Source organism: Capricornis sumatraensis, chromosome 8 (genome assembly GCF_032405125.1).
Source record: "Capricornis sumatraensis isolate serow.1 chromosome 8, serow.2, whole genome shotgun sequence".
NCBI lineage: Eukaryota > Metazoa > Chordata > Mammalia > Artiodactyla > Bovidae > Capricornis > Capricornis sumatraensis.
Window position 1 is genome coordinate 100583598 of NC_091076.1, and position 18993 is coordinate 100602590.

Below are 18993 nucleotides of genomic sequence, written 5' to 3' on the forward strand. Positions count from 1 at the left end.
TGCAAACTGGATGAAACTGGTGCGGGGAACAGACGGCACCTGGGGAGGGAAGAGACCCTCCGGAGGTGGGGTGATAGGAGCACTCTCTGAGGGTGACGTTCAGAGGAGGCCCCGAGCAATGCCTGAGATTGGAAAGACACCGGGCTGACGCCTGGGCCACTCAGCCATGGGGACTTGGGAACCAGCCACCAGCTGTGACGGCCACCTGCGCCTTTAGAAAGAGCCGCCGCCACAGGGGGACAGACCCCGCAAGGGAGACCCGAGGGGAGGAAGTGAGGGCACTGCCCACTGTCAGCACCACTCCAGGTCAGCAAGGCCACAGGCACAGCCAGGGGCTGGGCCTGGAGGGGACAGGGCGCCGGGCCAAGATCTGGGCCCATGGCATCCCCCAACAGCTGGTGGACATGCTCCAGGGGCCGCTGCACAAGTGGCTGAGGACCCACTTGGGCACACGAGGGTCCCTTCGTGTCAGAAGCAGCCTCACTGCCCGCTGAGGTTTCATTTTCTTGACAGTAATTTTCCAGGACGTGATGACACAGGGAGAAAAAAATGCAAAAACTATTTGGAGGTGACCTCAACCCCAGATTTTCCAGCTTCCCTGTGAGGGCTCTTGTGTCCCTCCCGCCCTCCTGCCTCCCTCTTGCCCAGACTGTCCTCTGACAATGCTTTTTGGTAACAGGGAATGTGGAGCGTTTCCCCTTGAGGCTTGGAGCTGAAATGAATCACTACGCGGGAGGGACGTCGGCCAAGCCTCCGTCACTCTCAGAGCCGGCCGCCCTCCAGAGCGCGCGCTGTGCCAATGTGAGGCCAGGCCTGACCGGCAAGGCCACACTGAACCTGAGCCCCTCACCCGATGGGCCCGTTGTGACACAGGCTGAAGCCAGGTCTGCCCCAGCCCGGGGCTGAGGTCCACACCTGACTCTGCCCACCTTCCGAGCAGGAAAAAACAGAGCAGATCTTTAAAAGAGAAACGATGGGCTGCAACAGCGACACGGGCAGTTTGAAGCTGGCATCTCTCCGTGCAAACAGTGCACGGACCCCCAAAGGACTGAAATAAGCAGACGCGGGGCATGGGGTGGCTCTCCTCATCCACAGGGGAAGACGCATGTTCCAGACCAGCAGGCTCGGGGGTGGATGCACACAGCGGACCAGGGCCAGGAGCAATCCCACACAGGGAGCCCCCGGGGCCCAATCAGAGGCCTCCTGGCCCTGTGGGCAGCTCTGCGTACCAGAAGATGTGCCAGTGGCTGAGGTGCTCTGCCCGCCTGTTCTACATCATGGCTCTGCAGGCTGGGCGTCTGTCTCTCCCCCGAGTCCAGTCACGGCTGACACAGCACAGGGACAGCTGGAGGGCACCTGCCGGTCACCAGGCTTCAGAAACCGCCTTGAGACTCAGCTGGGGCCTTCAAAGCGGCTGACCTATCTGCCAAAAACCCTCAGAGGACATCCCAATTAAGGCCAAGGCTGGCGCCCGCGGGTATCCACAATCACCAGCAGATCAGGGACAGCTCATACCCCACCCTGGGTTCACACACAGGAGACAGTGAGCTGTGCTCTTGGGGGCTGTCATGGACAGACACCCCAGACCAAGAGAAGGAGGGAGGCAAGCCAGCAAGGGGCGCTGCTCCCAGTCCACCCCAGCCCCCAGGTCCTGGCCAGGGTCCCCCAAGTCCCGTGTGTTCTAAACCTTCCAGTAACCGGGGACAGCCAGAGGTGAAGCTGACGCCTGCCCCAAGGTGTGGGTGCAAGGTGCGGAGCAAGTCCACGGGACCACGTCTCCAAGGGAAGAGACCACCCCCCGGAGGGTGGGGGACAGGCAGGGGGGACCGTGGCCAGCCAGCCCTGCCTAGGGGGTCGGAGCCTTTGATCACGAACCCCTGTGCCAGCTGCGTGAGGGGACGCCTGCTGGGAGCATGGCCCAGCAGCACAAAGAGCTGCGGGGCAGGCTCCCGGGCCAGCGGAAGGACTTCAAAGGACAGGCCAGGGGCCGCCGGGCAGCCCCAACCTCTCCCCGCACCCGGTTCTGACGGCCAGTAAAACTACCTTCTAATAATTAATGTTCTGACATCAAAGGCAGGAGCCGCCCGGGTCTGTAAACCATCCTGGGCCTCAGCCGAGGACCTGCCTGTATTTCATCCTGTCTCTTCTGACTCTTCATTCAAATCCAAAACCACACACAGGCAAAACATTAATGGGAAACTTGGAAACTCTTCTTGATTACTAAAATGTACCTTTGAAGTTCCCCCAAAAGTTCTGTTTTGTTCCCTTCTCCCCTCCCCCAGGACTCGAGGGGACACAAAGCAGACACCATGTGGCCAGCCGGGCCTCCGGGTGCGCGGCTGTCAGTGTGACAGGAGGCGCGAGGCAGGCGGGCGGGCGGGGGACGCTCCACAATCAACCAGCTGCTGGGGCTCCCAGATCAAAGACACGCACTGCTGGCGGCCAGGCGGACCCTCCCCGGGACCCCTCCTTCCTGGGGCCCCTAGGGTCAGCACTCGGGGATGTACTGGGAACCTGCGCCTGACAGCAACCACTACCAGGCCGGCACCAACCCAAGCCACTCCCCACACAGCCACGGGTGTCAGCGGGTTCCCAAGAGATGCAGAGAGCCACAGGCTTTAGGTTGGGAGGAGGAGACAGCCAGCCCCAGTTCTAGCTTTCTGACCCCCAAACTCAGGGACCCCTCCCCCAAAGGGCAGGCCTGAAGGGACTCAGGAGCCCGGCCCTGGTTCACCCCAACCACAAGGCTCTGCGCTCAACCATTGGTTCTGGGCCCAGGTGATGAGACTGGGGGCTTCATACTACCATCTAATGCAGCCCAAACATCAGTGTAGAAACCAGTGGGGTCCCTGAAAGGCCAGGGTGCCACCACCAACTCCCTAGGATGGCCATTCATGGGGCTTGGGACTGGCTCAGTCCCCACCCCACCTCCAACACCCCACTCCCACCACCATCCATTTCAGCAAGAACACACGCAGGGTGACTCAGGGAGCAGGAGGAGATCTCCGAAGCCTGTTCCCCTGCAGGGACTTGGGCTCTGTTTCATGGCCGAGCTGCCCCACCTCCCCACAACACAGGTGCCCCTACTTTTCCACCATCCTCCGGTGTGTGACCTAGAGCAAGAGTGAGGAGGCGGCTCTAGAAGAGAGAGGGTGCACACAGGCTCCAGCACTAACACATCACCGGAACTGCCCTGGAATGCGAGGATGGCTTGATGGGGGAAATCTACCCAAACCCACATCATGCAAATGAACTGAAGCAGACATAAGGTGTGGAGTTACCTCAGTTCAGGAAAAGCCGTTCATAAAATAACCACGATGATAAAGAAAAATTCTCAGAGAATTAGAAATAGAAACCCTCGATTTAATAAAAGACTTTTCACTGTCTTCAGCATACTTCACAGATAAACTAAGGTTACTCCCTGTAAGATCAAGGTCAAGACAAGAATGCTCACTAAATTTGATATTCAACAGACACCAGAAACCCAATCACTGCTATACGACAAGCAAAAAAAAAAAAAGGAAGAAGGACATCAAAGAAAAAGATAAAACTGACATTATTTGCAGACTCCAACTGACACTGAGAAACTGCTGGAACCAGGAAAGCAGGTGAGCATCCTACCGCCCAGGTGGAGCCTCACCACCCTCACTCCAGAAGCTCCCAGTCCAGGCAGGGAATCCTCCAATGGCTCCCCATCACCTGGAAAGGTGATTTGTAAAGAGCAGTTTCTTTTGGCAGGGGCATCCTTCTCATCACATAAAACCTCAAGTGGACCCTGAGTGGAGTGTGGGCACACAGAGTCACTCTGGCTGGAAGGAAGGGGAGAGGAGGGTGGAGAACCTGGGGGCCCCACTCCGAAGGTGCAGCAGCGTCTCAGACAATGCCCACACGCACCTGTGCAACCGCAAGGGCTCCAGAGGTGAGAACCTGCCGCCCAGGCTGCCAACCCAGGCTGGCGCCACCGTAAGGTCTCCATTAGGAAAGACCCTCTCCAGCCACAAGCCAGAAGCCTAAGCTGGACTCTGGATGAACGCACAGAGCCTCCTTAGGGGCCAAGCCCAGGAGGCAGGGTGCCCAGGACAGTCCCAGGGCAAGACATTCCTTGGTGCCCAGGAACCCAAGACACTAAGAAATCTACAACAGGCCATTCCTGAAAACAGGGTCTCAGCACTGCTGAGGGAACAGTCACACAGAGGGACACAAGCCCATGGGAGCTTTGCCCTACAGCTCATGAAAGCCCCACTGGACAAAGTCCCAGAGGCACTCCGAGGGGAAAGCCCTGCATCAGCACCCAGCTCAAGCACTGGATCCAACAGAAGTCACGCCTGTCCTCCCTCTTAGGAGCTCTGCCAAGGCTGCAACTGACCAGGGCAGGGCTGGCCTGACCTACAGAAGACCAGAGATGGCCTTGGAGGCTGGCACCATCAGACAGTGGGGAGGCCGACACTGGCCACATGCCTGACTTCTGCAGAGGTGTTGGCCACCTGGGGGTCCCCTTGCTCAGCATGATCCAAGATGCAGGGTCCCAGCCACTGTGCATGTCTGTGTGTGGTCAGAGCAAAAGATGGGAGCGGGCCTCACTGCAGGGGAGGGTGTGAGACTCACGACAGCTCCAAGGTGCCCCCAGACAGCCTCAAGATCTACAAAAGCCCCACGCTGCCCTGGTGGCAGGTGTCTATGCAGTAAGCTGTACTGGGTTGGACAAAAAGTTCATTCTGGTTTTCCCATAATATCTTACAGAAAAACCCGAATGAGCTTTTGGGCCAACCCAACACTTCAACAGAGTTGGTCAGACAGGAAAACGGCGTCACGGAGACAATCCAGAGCCTGGGCCCTTCCATCCGAGTTCAGAGAGGGCCGTGCACCCTCTTCCCCACCACGGCTCAGGTGGCCACCAGGAACTTCCCAGAAATGTCCAGAAGAGATGTCCAAGGCCCAACCACAAGGCCACAACGTTTGTGAAGAGTGAGCAAACTCACCCTCTGCTGGCCAGCGATGGGACACAACGGGTGAGCTGGCGAACGCCTGGCTCAGGAGTAGAGGTGGCGTGCCACAATCAAGGCCAAACCACCTTCGCATCAGTGCCGGCCAAGCCCACCAGCCCAGCAGAAGGCGAGGTGCCAGCTCTGAGGCTCTGGAAGGATGGCCCTGTCAACTGTGATGCGGCCACAGGGACACACAGGTTTGTCAAAACCCATCAACAGTATATCTAAAACGGTCCCTCAAGAAAGTTAATTTCAAGCAAAACAAAGCCAAAACATCACTTCCCTGAGAAGATGAAATGTACCCAAGTGACCCTGCTGTACCCTAGGCTGACCAGCCACGAGGTCAGGAGCTGTCAGGAAAAAAGACCCCAGTGCCCAGCCCAGCTCACCCCTTACCGGCTCTGGCTCTGGCTGGGGCTCTTGGCCAGGCCTCGACTTCTTCGGCTTGGAGGGGCCTGCAGGGCTGGAGAAGGACTTTGGCAGTTTGGCTGAAGATGACATCAGAGGCCTTGCAGACCCGGAGGGGCCCCCCAGTCGCTGTCCCCCACCAGAGAAAGGAACAAAAGGGGCAGGTGGGGGCTCCTTCGAGATCCGCTTCGCCTGAGCATCCACTGGTTTCGGGCCTAAGCCATCCACACAGCTGGCGCCTGGGCTCACTGCCTCATCCTGACGGCTCACATCGCCCTGGCTGAGCCCCGCCGAATTCAGTGGGAGCAGAGGGCTGCTGGCTGCCTGGTCAGCCGACATGGAGGGGGTCGGGCTTCCTGGGCTTTTGCTCCAGGAGGCCCCAGGCTCCTGTTTGCTGGCAGAGTCACATCGCTTCATGGAAAACCTGAGTGGAGAGGCCCAGAAAGCAAGTGAAACTTCACACGTGGAGCCCTGGGTCTCACGGTGCCGCCCCCTAGCCTCTGATGACTACCAAACTGAACCCAGTGCCCCGAAAGCACCTCACAGCCCTTCCCGACCCACCTCACCTCCGGGGAAGGAACGTGCACAGGGTCACCATGCCAACCCTGCCAAGGGCAGATCCCCCACCTGATGCTGCACCCTAGGGTGCCCAGCCCCCCAGGCTGCTGGCGGGAGAAGCCACTGGCGAGGGTCTGGCCATCCCCATGTTTCCTGTTGCCTTTCCTATGAGACCCCCGTTTTCTAAACCAGACTCAAAGACATGCCTCACCTGATGATCGCACTGCCCCCAGTAAGGCCCAGTGACTGCAGCGTTGTGCTCTGCAAGGCGGCTCTGCCGGTCACCTGTGAGAGGGGACAGGACATCCTGCTGACCCCGTGCTGATGAAGCTCCCCATCCGCTGAGCCCGCCACATGCTGCCTCCCCCAACCTGGGCACTATGTCACCAGCACTGTGGAGTCGCCCTGCCAGCCCCAGCACCCAAAAGGCCCATGATGGCCTCAATCCGGCCCAGGTGCCCAAGGCCCAGTGGTCTCTCTCCTGCAGGAGAAGATGTCTCCACTGAGGTCCCTCCCCCTCAGAGCCCTGGAACCCTCACCCTGCTGAGCCCTGGATCAGGAACCTCAAGCTGGGATAAATACGTGGGTGTGGCCCATCCATACCAGAGGCCCCTCGGGGACAGTGGCCACCCCGGGCCAGGAAAGGGCACTTGGCCAGGGTTGAAACAAAAAGCCCCTGTGAGCCAGGGCACTGAGCGCCAGGAGGGTCCCCCGTCACGGGCGGGCGGGCGGGGACAGGCAGGGCCTCGGTGCCAGGCCAAGCCTGCACCACGCCACACTCGGTTTTGAAAAAGATCAAAACAGGGAGCAAAGCAAATATTTATTAAAATGAAACCACTTTTGTGACTCTTGGGCTTTGAGAGAAGCTGAGAAAACAAACAGGGCTCTGAGGGAGGTTTGGGAGCAGCCCGGGCGGCCCGCGGTCGGTTCCAGCGGAGCCGGCGTCCTGCCTTTTTTCCATGAAACACATCATGCTTTCAGGGCCCAAGTCTGCCCGTCGCTGCTTTGAAAGGAGGTCTGAGGGAGTGAATTTTCCAGATTGGAAAGTGGGGCTGGGCCTGTGTGGCAGCTAGGAGTGGGCGGCGGGGTGTGGGCCAGGCGGGCGGGTCCGCAGCTCACCTACCTCATCCCTCATATACACGCAGACCGGGCTGGCCTCACACGGCCGCTCCAGACACTCCCTGTGAGGAGAGTGAAGAAAGCATCAAAGGCAGCCACTGCCCGGGGACGCTGCTGCCCTCAGGACGGCACCCTGGCCAGCGCCATGGGGACCCGCCCACCCTGGCCGCCCCACAGCTGGCCACCAGCCTGGCGGAGTCTCCCACCCGCCCCTAGCCTCCGGGCTCAGAGCAAAGAGAGGACACAGAAGAGGGGGACGGGCAGCACCAGTCACCTCCCGGATGTGCCTCACGTCTCTGGCAACTGTCCCCACGGTCGGTGACGACAAGTCCTGGGGGACCGTGATCTGAGCTTTTATCTGAACCTGTCCCCTGAGCGGGTTGCTGCCACCAGAGACGCCAGGATCGTTTGGCATGGATCTATCACATGGACTCCAAGGAGAGAGTGGGGCAACCCCGGGACTAACAGGGAGGCAGGCAACAGGCCCAGCCACCTGTAAAGCAGACCCCGAGATGGGAGGGGAGGGCCCTAGGGAAGCACAGCTGGGCACGCTGGAGGGTGGAGGGCATGTAGGTGCACAGTCGGGCACACGCTCTCAGGACAGTCCACACCACTTGCACCGGCCTGTACCTCGATGGCCACCGAGGTTTTAAGCACACGGTGGCCAAGCCCTGCCTTTGGATGGTTAAATTGCTGATGGCAGGCCTGTGACAACCGACTCAAGTTCTTTTCTTCATCTCTGCATTTCCTGACACAACCACAGAACCAGCCCCCAAATAAAGGCCCATCCCAGACCCACCAGCAGTGCCCCAGGCCTGTCCCTCTCCTCCAGGAAGGGTGACGTGCAGCAAGCAGACCTGAAGCCCCTTCAGGCCATGCAGCTCAGCCCCAGCCGGGCCCCAGGGCTCAAGCACAGAAGTGGCTGGGACCGGATGACACAGGTGCTGAGCTGGTAACCATACGGACACTGGAACACTGCCTGGGCCACCCCAGACCCGTGACAGAGGACCCATGTCCTCTGGGTGGGTTCAGCACGTTTTCTCCCATCTCTCTTGTTTGCTTTCACGTTTTACAGAGCCAGGCCTCAGGAAAACACAAGACCCCAAAGTGCCAGAGAGTCAGCCCTTGCCAGACCCACACGCTCTTCATCCTGACACCAAAACAGAGGATGAGCGAGGGAAGATACTCCAGCAAACAAGATCCCAGGCCCAGAGAGGAAGAAGGAGGGGGAGACACGGGGGTCCTGCTCCTTTCAACGGCAACAGAGACAGCAGCTGCCCAGGCTCAGAAAGCTGGCTGACTGCCCATTGCAAGACAGCAGAGCCCTCTCTGCTCCTGGGGGCTCCGGCCACGCGTCCTCCCTCCAAAATCCTCGCCCACGGCACCTGAGGGCAGGCCGGGAACCGCAAATCACAAACAGGGACGAGAGCACGGCAGCACCCGGGAAAGCCGGCCTGCCTGCCTGCTGTCCTCAGAGGCCTCTGGACATCAAACAGCAGCCCGGCTTTGATGTCGGCCCCTCCAGAGGGATCGGGTTCCCGCATGTGGGATCTGAGAGGAGGCCCCTAAACACGCTGAGGGGAGCGGCAGCCGCGATCGCTTCCAGACTTTCCTGGCCAATTAGCAGCCTTCTCGTGTCCAGCCGAGGACAGCGGACCAAGAGGTTCCAGTTCATTGGCGAGCTGAAGCCGCCACTCCCTGCCACAGGCCTCGCTGAAGATCCTCATTCTCAGAGGGAACTTAGCAGGGCCCTCCCGGGGACCCCTGTGCCCTTGGAACTGCCCTCAGCTTCCCCAGCCCAGGCAGGTCCTGCTGTCCTTCACCCACCACAGAGTGCCACGCCACAGACGTGGGCTCCCAGCAGGGCCCCCAGGGAAGTGAAGCTGTGAATGGGGGGCAAGGCAGTTTATCTGGAGCCCCTTCTGTTTTTGTCACTTGTTTGGACTTCCCTGGTGGCTCAAATGGTAAAGCGTCTGTTTACGACGTGGGAGACCCGGGTTCGATCCCTGGGTTGGGAAGATCCCTTGGAGACGGAAATGGCAATCCACTCCAGTACTATTGCCTGGAAAATCCCATGGACAGAGGAGCCTGGTAGGCGACAGTCCATGGGGACTCGCAAAGAGTTGGACACGACTGAGGGGCTTCACGTTCACGTTTGGGCCTGACCAAGTGGGGCTGGTACAAACTCAGGTGCCTCTGACACAAGCTTGGCACCACAACACTCCCATGCAAGAAGAACCAAAACTGACAGAAACCGACCCAAACTAACAGCCGTGCCTGCACGCTCAGAGGGGGCCCTGAGGCCACCAGAAGGCCCAAGGGTGGGCGAGGCTATGTCCTGAGGGGCCAGGTGACTCACACCCACCACACTAAGCAACCCAGCCCATAAAGAGATGAGGGTAGCGCCAGATGAAGCAAGAAGGACAAGGACTGGCCAAATCACAGGGATTCCTTCCCCTGAGCAGACAGAACGGGAAGTTTCGAGAGCAAAGCGGCCTCTGGCCTTTCCAAACAAGGCTGGGGGCGGGGAGGGAGGCCCACCTGAGACCACGGAATGAATAGCCCAGCATCTATGCCTTGTGTTAACCGCCCACAAGGCCCTGGTCTGGGCTCTGCGTGACCACAGCTGGTCCCTAACCTCACAGGCAGCCCTTCCCTACAGCCCGCAGTGCCTTGGGGGCTGTACAATCCCAAAAGAACAGGCAGACAGCTTGTCTTTCCCAAGGACCCCTGAATCCCTGCTCTTCCTATCCACAGAGTGAACATGGCTGAGATGGACCAGCAGGCTCAGCCATGAAATCAGGCCACGTGCCAAGGGGCAACGGGCTTCAGGGGAGAACCGAGCCTGCATGACACGCCTGGAGCTTCCCTGCCGCAGACACCTGGGACGCAGAGAGGGGGACGGCCAGCCCACATGGAGCCAGTGCCATCCTCCGCAGCAGCTGCCAGTCCTCACGGGTGCTGAGCACACACAGGGCAGCCGGCCCAGAGGGCGGCCAGCTCCAAGTGTGAGACACGCCGAATTTCAAAGACCTCCTACCAACAAAGAATGTAAAATATCTCCTTTTTCCTGTTGATTACATGTTCAGAGGATAATATTTTGGATATACTGAGTCAAGTTAATTATATTCCTAAAATTAATTGCCCCGTTTTTACTTTTCTTTGATGTGGCTACCAGAAAATTCTGAATTACCTACTTGTCCTGCACATGTGGCCCACATGGCACATCCCGTGGACAGTCTGTCGCTCCAGATGCTGCCATCAGGGCTGGGCCACTGTCCACCGTGATCCCCAAGCAGAGGACCCACCGCCCGACCCACAGTGGACCCGGGATGCCGAGCTCAAACCCACAGCTCCCGGCCATGCACGGCGCCAGTCGCTCAGGGACACTTATCACTTCCTGAAAGTGTCAAGTGAGAAAAACTAACTTCCTGCTTGTCCCACTCTCGGGCACATGGACACTTGGAATTCCCAGAGCCGCTCACCCACCCAGCCAGTGAGGGAGCTGCTATGAGCCAGCTGGAGCTCCCTCACCACACTGGACCTGTCAGGTGGCCGCCCCCAACTCCAGCAGCAGGGCCCTCTAGTGGTCCCAGCATGACCACACCAGTTCACTGGGCATCTGGCCATGGCTTTGGGGCCAAACCCGCCACCCACCCTCCCACATCTGAACCCTGCTTCACAGTTAGCTAATGCCAGCTTCCAAGCAAAGGCCCAGATCTGCGATTCTGGAGACGAAGCCTCGGCAAGTGCCATCTACAGGTCCAGCAACTCTGCCTCCAGAGTAGATCTCAGGACGGAGCTGTCGGCAGTTTGCTCAGAGAGTGCACGTGGTGCATGTGTGACCTTGTGTGTCTAAAAATGGCTCTGTTTCATCCTCATCCCCAGAACTGTCTAGCAAAACAGAATTCTAGAACAAATGCATTTCCTACAGTGTTCTGAAGGCACTACGCGGCCACCATCCTGGTGCTACCACGGAGAGCCCAAGCCCGAGCCCGCCAGCCCCGAGCCCGCCAGCCCCGAGGGTGCGGAACCATCCCCGCACCCCCAGCTCCTGACGAGTCACAGTGATGCCACCAGGTGGGGCCCCACTGGCCCAGGCACAGCCAGCCTGTCACTCGGAAACACACGCCCTTCGATTCCAGAACCGCTTCCCACCAGCTTCCTCCTGCACTTCTGTGTTCTTTCTAGAGTTGAGGCAGCGGGAGCTGGCAGGCTGGCCTGTCCGGACTCCCCGTCCTCTGGCCTCTGTGCTCATGCCTGGCCACTGGCTCTGTGGCTCCTCCCACAGGAGGCAGGGCAGCGATTCTGCACCCCAGGTCCAAGGCCTGCTCCCACGCCTCTGGGGCCCCATGTGCCCTCAGGCATCTGCTACCACGGGAAGAATGCGCTTGGGCAGGCCGCAGACCAGCCAGGCCAGCTAACCCTCGGGTGCCTCAGCAGAATGGCTCCAGGGCTCCCAGACATGCAGCGCACTGGCATGTGTCTGGGATCTTGCCATCTGATCCACAGCTGTGGCTGACCCCGGCACCTTCTACTGTGGCTTCCTCATCTGCTTCCGAGAGTTCTTGTTTCTGAACCCTCCTTTTTAATGGCATCCAGCTCCCCAGTTCCAACAGCCTCCCCATCCTCTAAGAAAAGGAACAAATGCTCTGGCCTGTCCTGACAGCTGCTGTCCCTTCCTGTTTGCACTGGACTCTCACGTCAGGCTCACTCAAATGTCTGGGCCCCTTGGCTGTGAGCTCCCAATTACACTGGGACTCTGGTCACGGTACAGCTGGCTGTCAGTAACCAGGTGGTGATCTGAGGAGCCACCCGTGCCCCCAACACTATGAGCCTCCAGAATTCTCACGCTCACCTATCCCTGTTCTCGGGACAGTGTGGGCAGAGCCCCACCCTACCCAGGGAACCACCTCCGGCATCAGCAGTGTGGAGTCTGCGGGGATCTAGGATCTCATCTCCTCCAGCGCCTGCCGTGGCCCCCCCCACCTCCCCTTTTCGCCCTCTCCACCCTGTCACTGTGAGGACCCCACCCAGAGTCCCCTCATTCACAGAGACAAACCTAGTTCTCGGCACTTGAGAAACATCAACTCATATCATCATATCACCATTGGGAGGCCCAGAGAGGGCAAACAACTTGCCCAAGGCCACACAGCAACCACTATATCTTTCCATGGTCCCTTCCATTCTGTGGCTGGAGACCTTTAAAAGTGGACAAAGACTTCCAACCCACAAAGAAAAATCAAAACTTAAAAGACTACCATTTTAACACTTTCAGAAACAAAGTTTAAACCGTTAATTACCAGATAGAAACTGACCGATGGCAACTGTCATTAAAGTGTTTTCTCTAAATACAGCCCATTCTCATGACAAGGGAGTTTTATAGGTGCAGCATTTGTCAGCACCCTACTTCTCTATTCAATGCTCACCACACTGGAGGGGGTCACTTGGGTCCCCCACAAGCTCTTTCAGGAGGGTGAGGCCCAGCCATCACACCAGGACACCCACAAAGACAGACGAGCTACCGGTGTAGGCCGAAGGCGGTACTGGCAGCAGCTGGTGGAGGCCGAAGCACAGCTCCGGCTTGCAGCTCTGGATCAATCCCAGTGACCGTGGCAACATCCCCTTGACAGAGGAAGGCACGGCCCAGAACCTGCTCATCAGCACTTACCTGATCTGGGCAAAGTGGCAGAGAAGCTCCCAGAGCGACTGGCCTGAGCAGAAAGTGTCTTGCAACCTAGAGCCATCGTCTAACTGCAGAGCAATGCGCACCTGAGGGGTGAGACGTTGGAGCCAGGTCAGGAAGAGGAGCACTGTCCTGGCTGGACCCCGCCCAGGTCTGGTCCTCAGGGCACAGGCGGAAGGTACTGTGTTTGCTGAATTTTTTTTAAATAAGCGAGCATACTGTTTTACGAGACGCTTTTAACAATTACCTCCCAAAATAGAGACGTAAGTCTATTAACCCACAAGGGGGATAAATACTCTGGTCCCTCTGTCAAGTGACAGACACACTAAAGCTCAAAGTCCCCAGGTGAGGACCTGCTCAGCCCATTGCCACAGTGCAGTGATTCTCTAGGTCGCAGCTACTCCAGTCCTTCTGGCCAAGGGGCTTCTCCAGGGCACATTTATTTACACTGTGTGTGTCAGTCACTCAGTCGGGTCCGATCTGCGACCCCATGGAGTGTATCCCACCAGGCTTCTCTGTCCAAGGGATTCTCCAGGCAAGAGTACTGGAGTTGGTTGCCATAATTTACATTAAATCCCAATAAAAGACAAAGGAGAAACTGCTCTGTGGGAGAGCGTGAGGGGGTCTCCAGCCACGCCCATGGAATCCCCTACGGAAGTCAGGGATCCTTCCACATCAAAGGCTGCGAACCACAACTGTAATGGAAAAAGAGATCTATCAGGCTCAGCCCCAAGTGCCTGACTCTGGTGGGCTCTAAGCTCACACCCCTGAGGCTCTAGCCTGGTCTCTCAACCGGGCTGAAAACTGCTTCCCTGCAGTATTGGGAGGATTTGCACTTTCGTTCTTAAAGGACCTGCCTGAGCACAAGAGGGCAGCTATCACCATGATTCTCACCGTTTGCTAAATTCCTAGGAAGCAAAAGCTGCGGATTTGGTAGAAACCAGTGAGCTGCAGTCAGAAGACTCAGGCTGTGCTCTCGCTGCGCCCAGTCAGAGGAAGCCTGCGCCTCACCCTGTGTGTCCTCATCCCAGAGCTGAGGCTGCACTGGACGCCACACAGAGAGTCCTGCCGGCTCTAAGGTTCTTGGCGATGTTCTACGGTGAATGCTGCCAGCATGCCGACATGGACACAAGTAACCGCCCCCACCCCAAAACACAGTCAGCACAAAGAATGAAAAGTCTCATTTCCAATCATCAGTTTGGGGAATAGAAAAGTGGCTGTCGCCTGACCCAGAGAAGCCAGTCTCACCCGAGGATGGGGATGAGTGCCTCGCGTGCGCAGCCCACGCACCCCACCCATCTGCTCGGCCCCAGTGGTCTGAACAGAAGAGCTGGGAGGCACGCGGCCGCCGAGCTACCTACCATGTTCTCGGGCCCCTCGCGGGTCCGGGAGATGGGCACCATCTCCAGCTTGGCGTTATTGGGCAGGTTGGCGAATCGCCACTGGAGAGAGAGGTCAAGCACATTCCTCTGAAACCTGCAAAACAGATCAAAGCCTCAGGCTGCCCCCTGACCCGAACACAGCCCAGCACTGCCAGGAGCAGCGTGCGAGCAGACGCCCATGTCTGGCCAGCACTTCCACAGTCCCTGGGGGCAAAGCTGCAAGAACTGAGGGCTGGCCTGAGAGCCTGCAAGGACAGGGTGGGTCCCTGACTCTAGTAGTGGGTCTTCTGAAGGAGAGAGAGTGAGCATTGATACAATTCGAGCAGGAACAGTGAGAACACAGGTCACCTCTGGGGCAAAGCAAGCACCTGCTCCCTCAGACCATGAAGCAGTGATCAGTCCAACTACAAACTCAGAAAATGAAAGCACAGGTGGGCACGACTGAAGGGCATGCACCTTGCTCTGCACAGAAAAGTTCTAATGGAACAAGGCCCTGTTGCTACTGCCCAGAGCTACAGCACTCCAGCCACTGCGGCCACGCCCCTGTACTGCAGGCCACCGGCCAAAATGACCTGCTCCCGTCCCCCCTGCTTCCTGCTATCCTTGGAAGCAGGGCCACAACCCCAAAGGCCAGTGACAGAGGCAAAGGTTTTAGAGAATCACTAATGGAATGACCTGACCTAAAATCCCCATGGAGAGCCAGGCCCTCACAGTGGCTGGAATATGGGGATAAAGGGCTGAGACCACCATTCCTGGCTCACAAAGCCAGGTCCTCCAACCCTGGAGTGGCCCATCATCTCTCTGTCCATGTCCTGCATGTTTTAGAGCTGGGGACCTGGCAACTTAGAGCCTCCAGCAGATCAAGGAAGAGGCCCGCATGGGCCCACAGCCTCCTCTGACCCTCATGTACAGAGCTCCTGGATCCAAAGACGGATGGTTCCTGCAAGGAACTGGTGGGAGGAAAGTGAAGTGGTGAGTCAGAAGGGAAATACCCACAGCCAAGAGGACAGGTAGAGAATCCAGCGACCTCCGAGACACCTGCTGGTCTCCACTGGCAGCCAGCCCTCCTAGGAAGCATGGCCAGGGTTGGGATCAGCCTGCATCACAAACAGGAAACCAAGATGGGAAGTACCTACAGGTAGCCCAGGCCACCCAAAGGCAGTGCTAGGACCACACTATACAGCTCCTGATATTCAGCTCAGATCATATCTTGTCTGTGGACTGAAAGAGAGTCAGATACCCACACCTGACAAGAGGAGGGATAGAAAGGGGCTTGGGACTTGGAGGCCTTGACACTGTCTCACCTGGGTGGGGGAGGGAGGGTGGTAGCCAGGTGGCCCTGGAGCCTGCCTAACCCTGGGCCCTCCCCTGATCCTCTCTGCTCCCACGAATGCTATGGAAAGGAGAACCACCACTGTTAACCCTACAGATCACTTGGGAGTGAGGAAAGCTCTTGCCCGTAACAGAAAACAGGAGCCGTGTGGTCGTGATTTTATTAGACACAGACAGAGGCCAGAATGAATCACCAGAAGAGTGAATAAGAGAACTTATTTATGCCTCTCGGAAGTCAGACCCTGAGCTCCATTTTTAATGAAAGTTTAGGGGAAGAGGGGGAACTACAGCACTGGCAAGAGAACATGAGATTTGAATACACAAGGAAGTGGTCACCCAGCAGCATGAATACCAAGATGCCTTTGGAAACAATGGTTTTCTGAACATGCAAAGGGCGTCTGGAAGACCTAAGAAAGAAAGAACTTTGATACCCATCTTCAGCACTTTAGAAATTGCCACACAACAACTTCAACGTTAAGTGCAAGACAGGACAGCAGAGCTACAGAAAACTCCAGAAGGGAGGCGCTCGGAGCCCTGGAGATGAAGGGAAGGGGCCTCATGAAGTACACACACACACACACACACACACACGTGGGCAAGAGGCTGCCTTCCTTGGCAGGAGCAGCAGTTTTTAAACAAATTACACAGTCAGTGGATACAAAGAAAACAAGAGAAAAATCAATACGTGTTGTAAGAGTCCAACCAGGCACCACATGGAAATCTCAGGCAGGTTCAGGGAGAGCAAAGAAAGAATACACAGCTCTGTGACAGGATGCCAGGGGAAGGCCCAGTACAGGCCCTGGGATTCTCTGTGGCTGGGCAGGAGGCAGGGATCTGGGATGACACGGAGTCATGCCTGCTCAGACCTCTTCTAAAGAGCCCCACGTGAGAGGCAGTGCGAGCCAGATCTAGCCGAGCAGTCTCCCACACCTCCGGCTCCTGTCTACCCCTGATGTGAGGACAGCCATACTGTTAAGGATGTGCTTAAGGTAGAAAGCTCCCTATATGCGACAGAAACCCACACCCACTCGTGTGGGGTTTTGACTCTTTCACTGCCCTAGATTCCAGAATCTGGTGAAAGCCCTCTCTTTGGAAAAATGCCTGCACACGAAGACTGGTGCTCCAGGGCCTGAGGCCACCAGAGGCTACCTGCTGTTTGCGGGTTTCTTCCCATTTCTCCATGATCACCTCTTCTTGCCCTCAGAGCCTCACCAGGAACTTACACAACCAAAGGCTCAAAGCCCTCTGCCATGGTTGGAATATGGCCCCTAAAAAGACATATCCATAGCCAAACCCCCAGAACTCATGAATGTAACCTTATTTGGAGACAGGGCCTTTGCAGATGTAATTAAGAATCTCGAGATGAGATCATCCTGGGTTATCTGCTAGGCTCTAAATTCAGAGACAAGTGCTCTGATAAGAGACAGAAGAGTTCAGTTCAGTCACTCAGTCATGTCCGACTCTTTGCGACCCCATGAATCGCAGCACGTCAGGCCTCCCTGTCCATCACCAACTCCCAGAGTTCACCCAGACCCACGCCCATCGAGTCCGTGATGCCATCCAGCCATCCCATCCTCTGACGTCCCCTTCTCCTCCTGCCCCCAATCCCTCCCAGCATCAGAGTCTTTTCCAATGAGTCAACTCTTCGCATGAGGTGGCCAAAGTACTGGAGCTTCAGCTTTAGCATCATTCCTTCCAAAGAAATCCCAGGGTCCATCTCCTTCAGAATGGACTGGCTGGATCTCCCTGCAGTCCAAAGGACTCTCAAGAGTCTTCTCCAACACCACAGTTCAAAAGCATCAATTCTTCGGCGCTCAGCCTTCTTCACAGTCCAACTCTCACATCCATACATGACCACAGGAAAAACCATAGCCTTGACTAGACGGATCTTAGTCGGCAAAGTAATGTCTCTACTTCTGAATATGCTATCTAGGTTGGTCATAACTTTTCTCCCAAGCAGTAAACATCTTTTAATTTCATGGCTGCAGTCACCATCTGCAGTGATTTTGGAGCCCAAAAAAATAAAGTCTGACACTGTTTCTACTGTTTCCCCATCTATTTCCCATGAAGTGATGGGATCAGATGCCATGATCTTCGTTTTCTGAATGTTGAGCTTTAAGCCAACTTTTTTGCTCTCCTCTTTCACTTTCAAGAGACAGAAGAGGAGAGACACAAACACACAAGAATCAGGGAGACCGAGATAAGAGGGAGGCAACCACAAGCCCAGGAACACTTCGAGTCCCCCAAAGCTGAAAGAGGTAAGACAGGTACTCGCCCAGATCTCTGGAAGGGATGCAGCCCCACCAACCCCGTCATCAGGGGCTTCTGGCCTCCAGGGCGTGAGACAATAAACCCACGTGGGCTGAAGCCCCAGCAGGGCCCTGGGTGAAGGGTGGGTTATGGATTTGGAGCCCGTGGCCTGGCCAGAGCAAACTCACTTCAGGTCGTACTCGTTGGGGTTGAAGTCCTGCCGACGGCACGTGTCCTCCAGGACCTAAGGGTGAGATGAGGGTGTGAGCCACTGTGTCAGGCCTGGTCGCCCCAGGTGGGGGCAGGCAAGTGCCACTTAGGCAGCTGAGGGCACACAGTCCACCTCTTGCAGAGCCCGTTGGCTCCACAGGACAAAGCCTGTAATACAAGTGGTGGACCATTCACTCAGCAGCTCCACACACCTCACCTGCAAATCCTGCTTACTCTCTCCTCACTGGGCCTGCTGTGTCAACTCAGTTCTGCGAGACCTTCCACATCAGGCCCTCAACAACTGGCCACCACAGATATCTTCCTACACACTCAGGGACACCCCTCCACCCCCAGAGAATAATGTTCAAACTCCAAAGAGAGCCAACTCAAGGAGGTCCTGGGTTCCCCACTCAACAGAAACCCCTCTTTCATCATGCTCTGCACACACTGAGTTGCCATTCATCGGCTCAGCCCCCATCCCCACCGTGTTTTCGCGCCGGCCCCTACATAACAGGGCCCAACAAGCATTTGCAACATAACGGGTTCGACATGGGCCAGCTGCCGGGTTAAGGGCAGCAAGTGACTCAGCACACGCCGCCACAGCGCACCGAGCCGGAGGGTGACCCTAGAGTGGAAACATGGGGCCGGGACCCTCGGAGTTGGGCTCGAAGCGCCGCGGGCTCGGATGGGGGTGGCGGGGACCGCGACCCCAGGCATCCCATCCCCTCAAGGAGGCTAGCCAGCCCCTATCCCCATGCGCCCGGAGCCCGACGCGGAAGAGGGAGGGCCCGCCGCGCCATAAGGCCGTTCATTGGCCGCAGCAGGCCCCGCCCCAAGGTTCCCTCACGGCCCCGCCCCCGCGGCCTTCGCAGCAACAGCAGGAGCGGCCGGCGCCACGTCTCCGCCGCCGCGTCTCCGCCTTTCGCTCGCCCGCCGCCCGCCCGCGGCCGCACCTGCAACAGCACGGTGCTCGGCGTCACCTTCACCGTGTGGCGCCGCCCGTTCGGGGCCAGCACCGACACCGCGGAGCCCCCGCCGCCTGCCGGGGCCGCCATCTTCCGCT

The 18993-nt window shown here is 57.5% G+C and overlaps 1 protein-coding gene across 1 annotated transcript in view; it reads right to left on the reverse strand.

Moving 5' to 3' along the window:
- ASPSCR1 (ASPSCR1 tether for SLC2A4, UBX domain containing) overlaps positions 1 to 18993 on the reverse strand; it is a 28348-nt gene extending 9355 nt beyond the window's left edge. Inside the window, exons 1-7 of the mRNA XM_068977629.1 lie at positions 18884 to 18993; positions 17909 to 17964; positions 14118 to 14232; positions 12742 to 12842; positions 7075 to 7132; positions 6163 to 6236; positions 5382 to 5817 (exon numbers count right to left, since the gene is read on the reverse strand). Of these exons, the coding sequence (XP_068833730.1) occupies positions 5382 to 5817; positions 6163 to 6236; positions 7075 to 7132; positions 12742 to 12842; positions 14118 to 14232; positions 17909 to 17964; positions 18884 to 18985 (942 nt within the window). The 5' untranslated portion in view covers positions 18986 to 18993. The remainder of the gene's footprint in view (positions 1 to 5381; positions 5818 to 6162; positions 6237 to 7074; positions 7133 to 12741; positions 12843 to 14117; positions 14233 to 17908; positions 17965 to 18883) is intronic.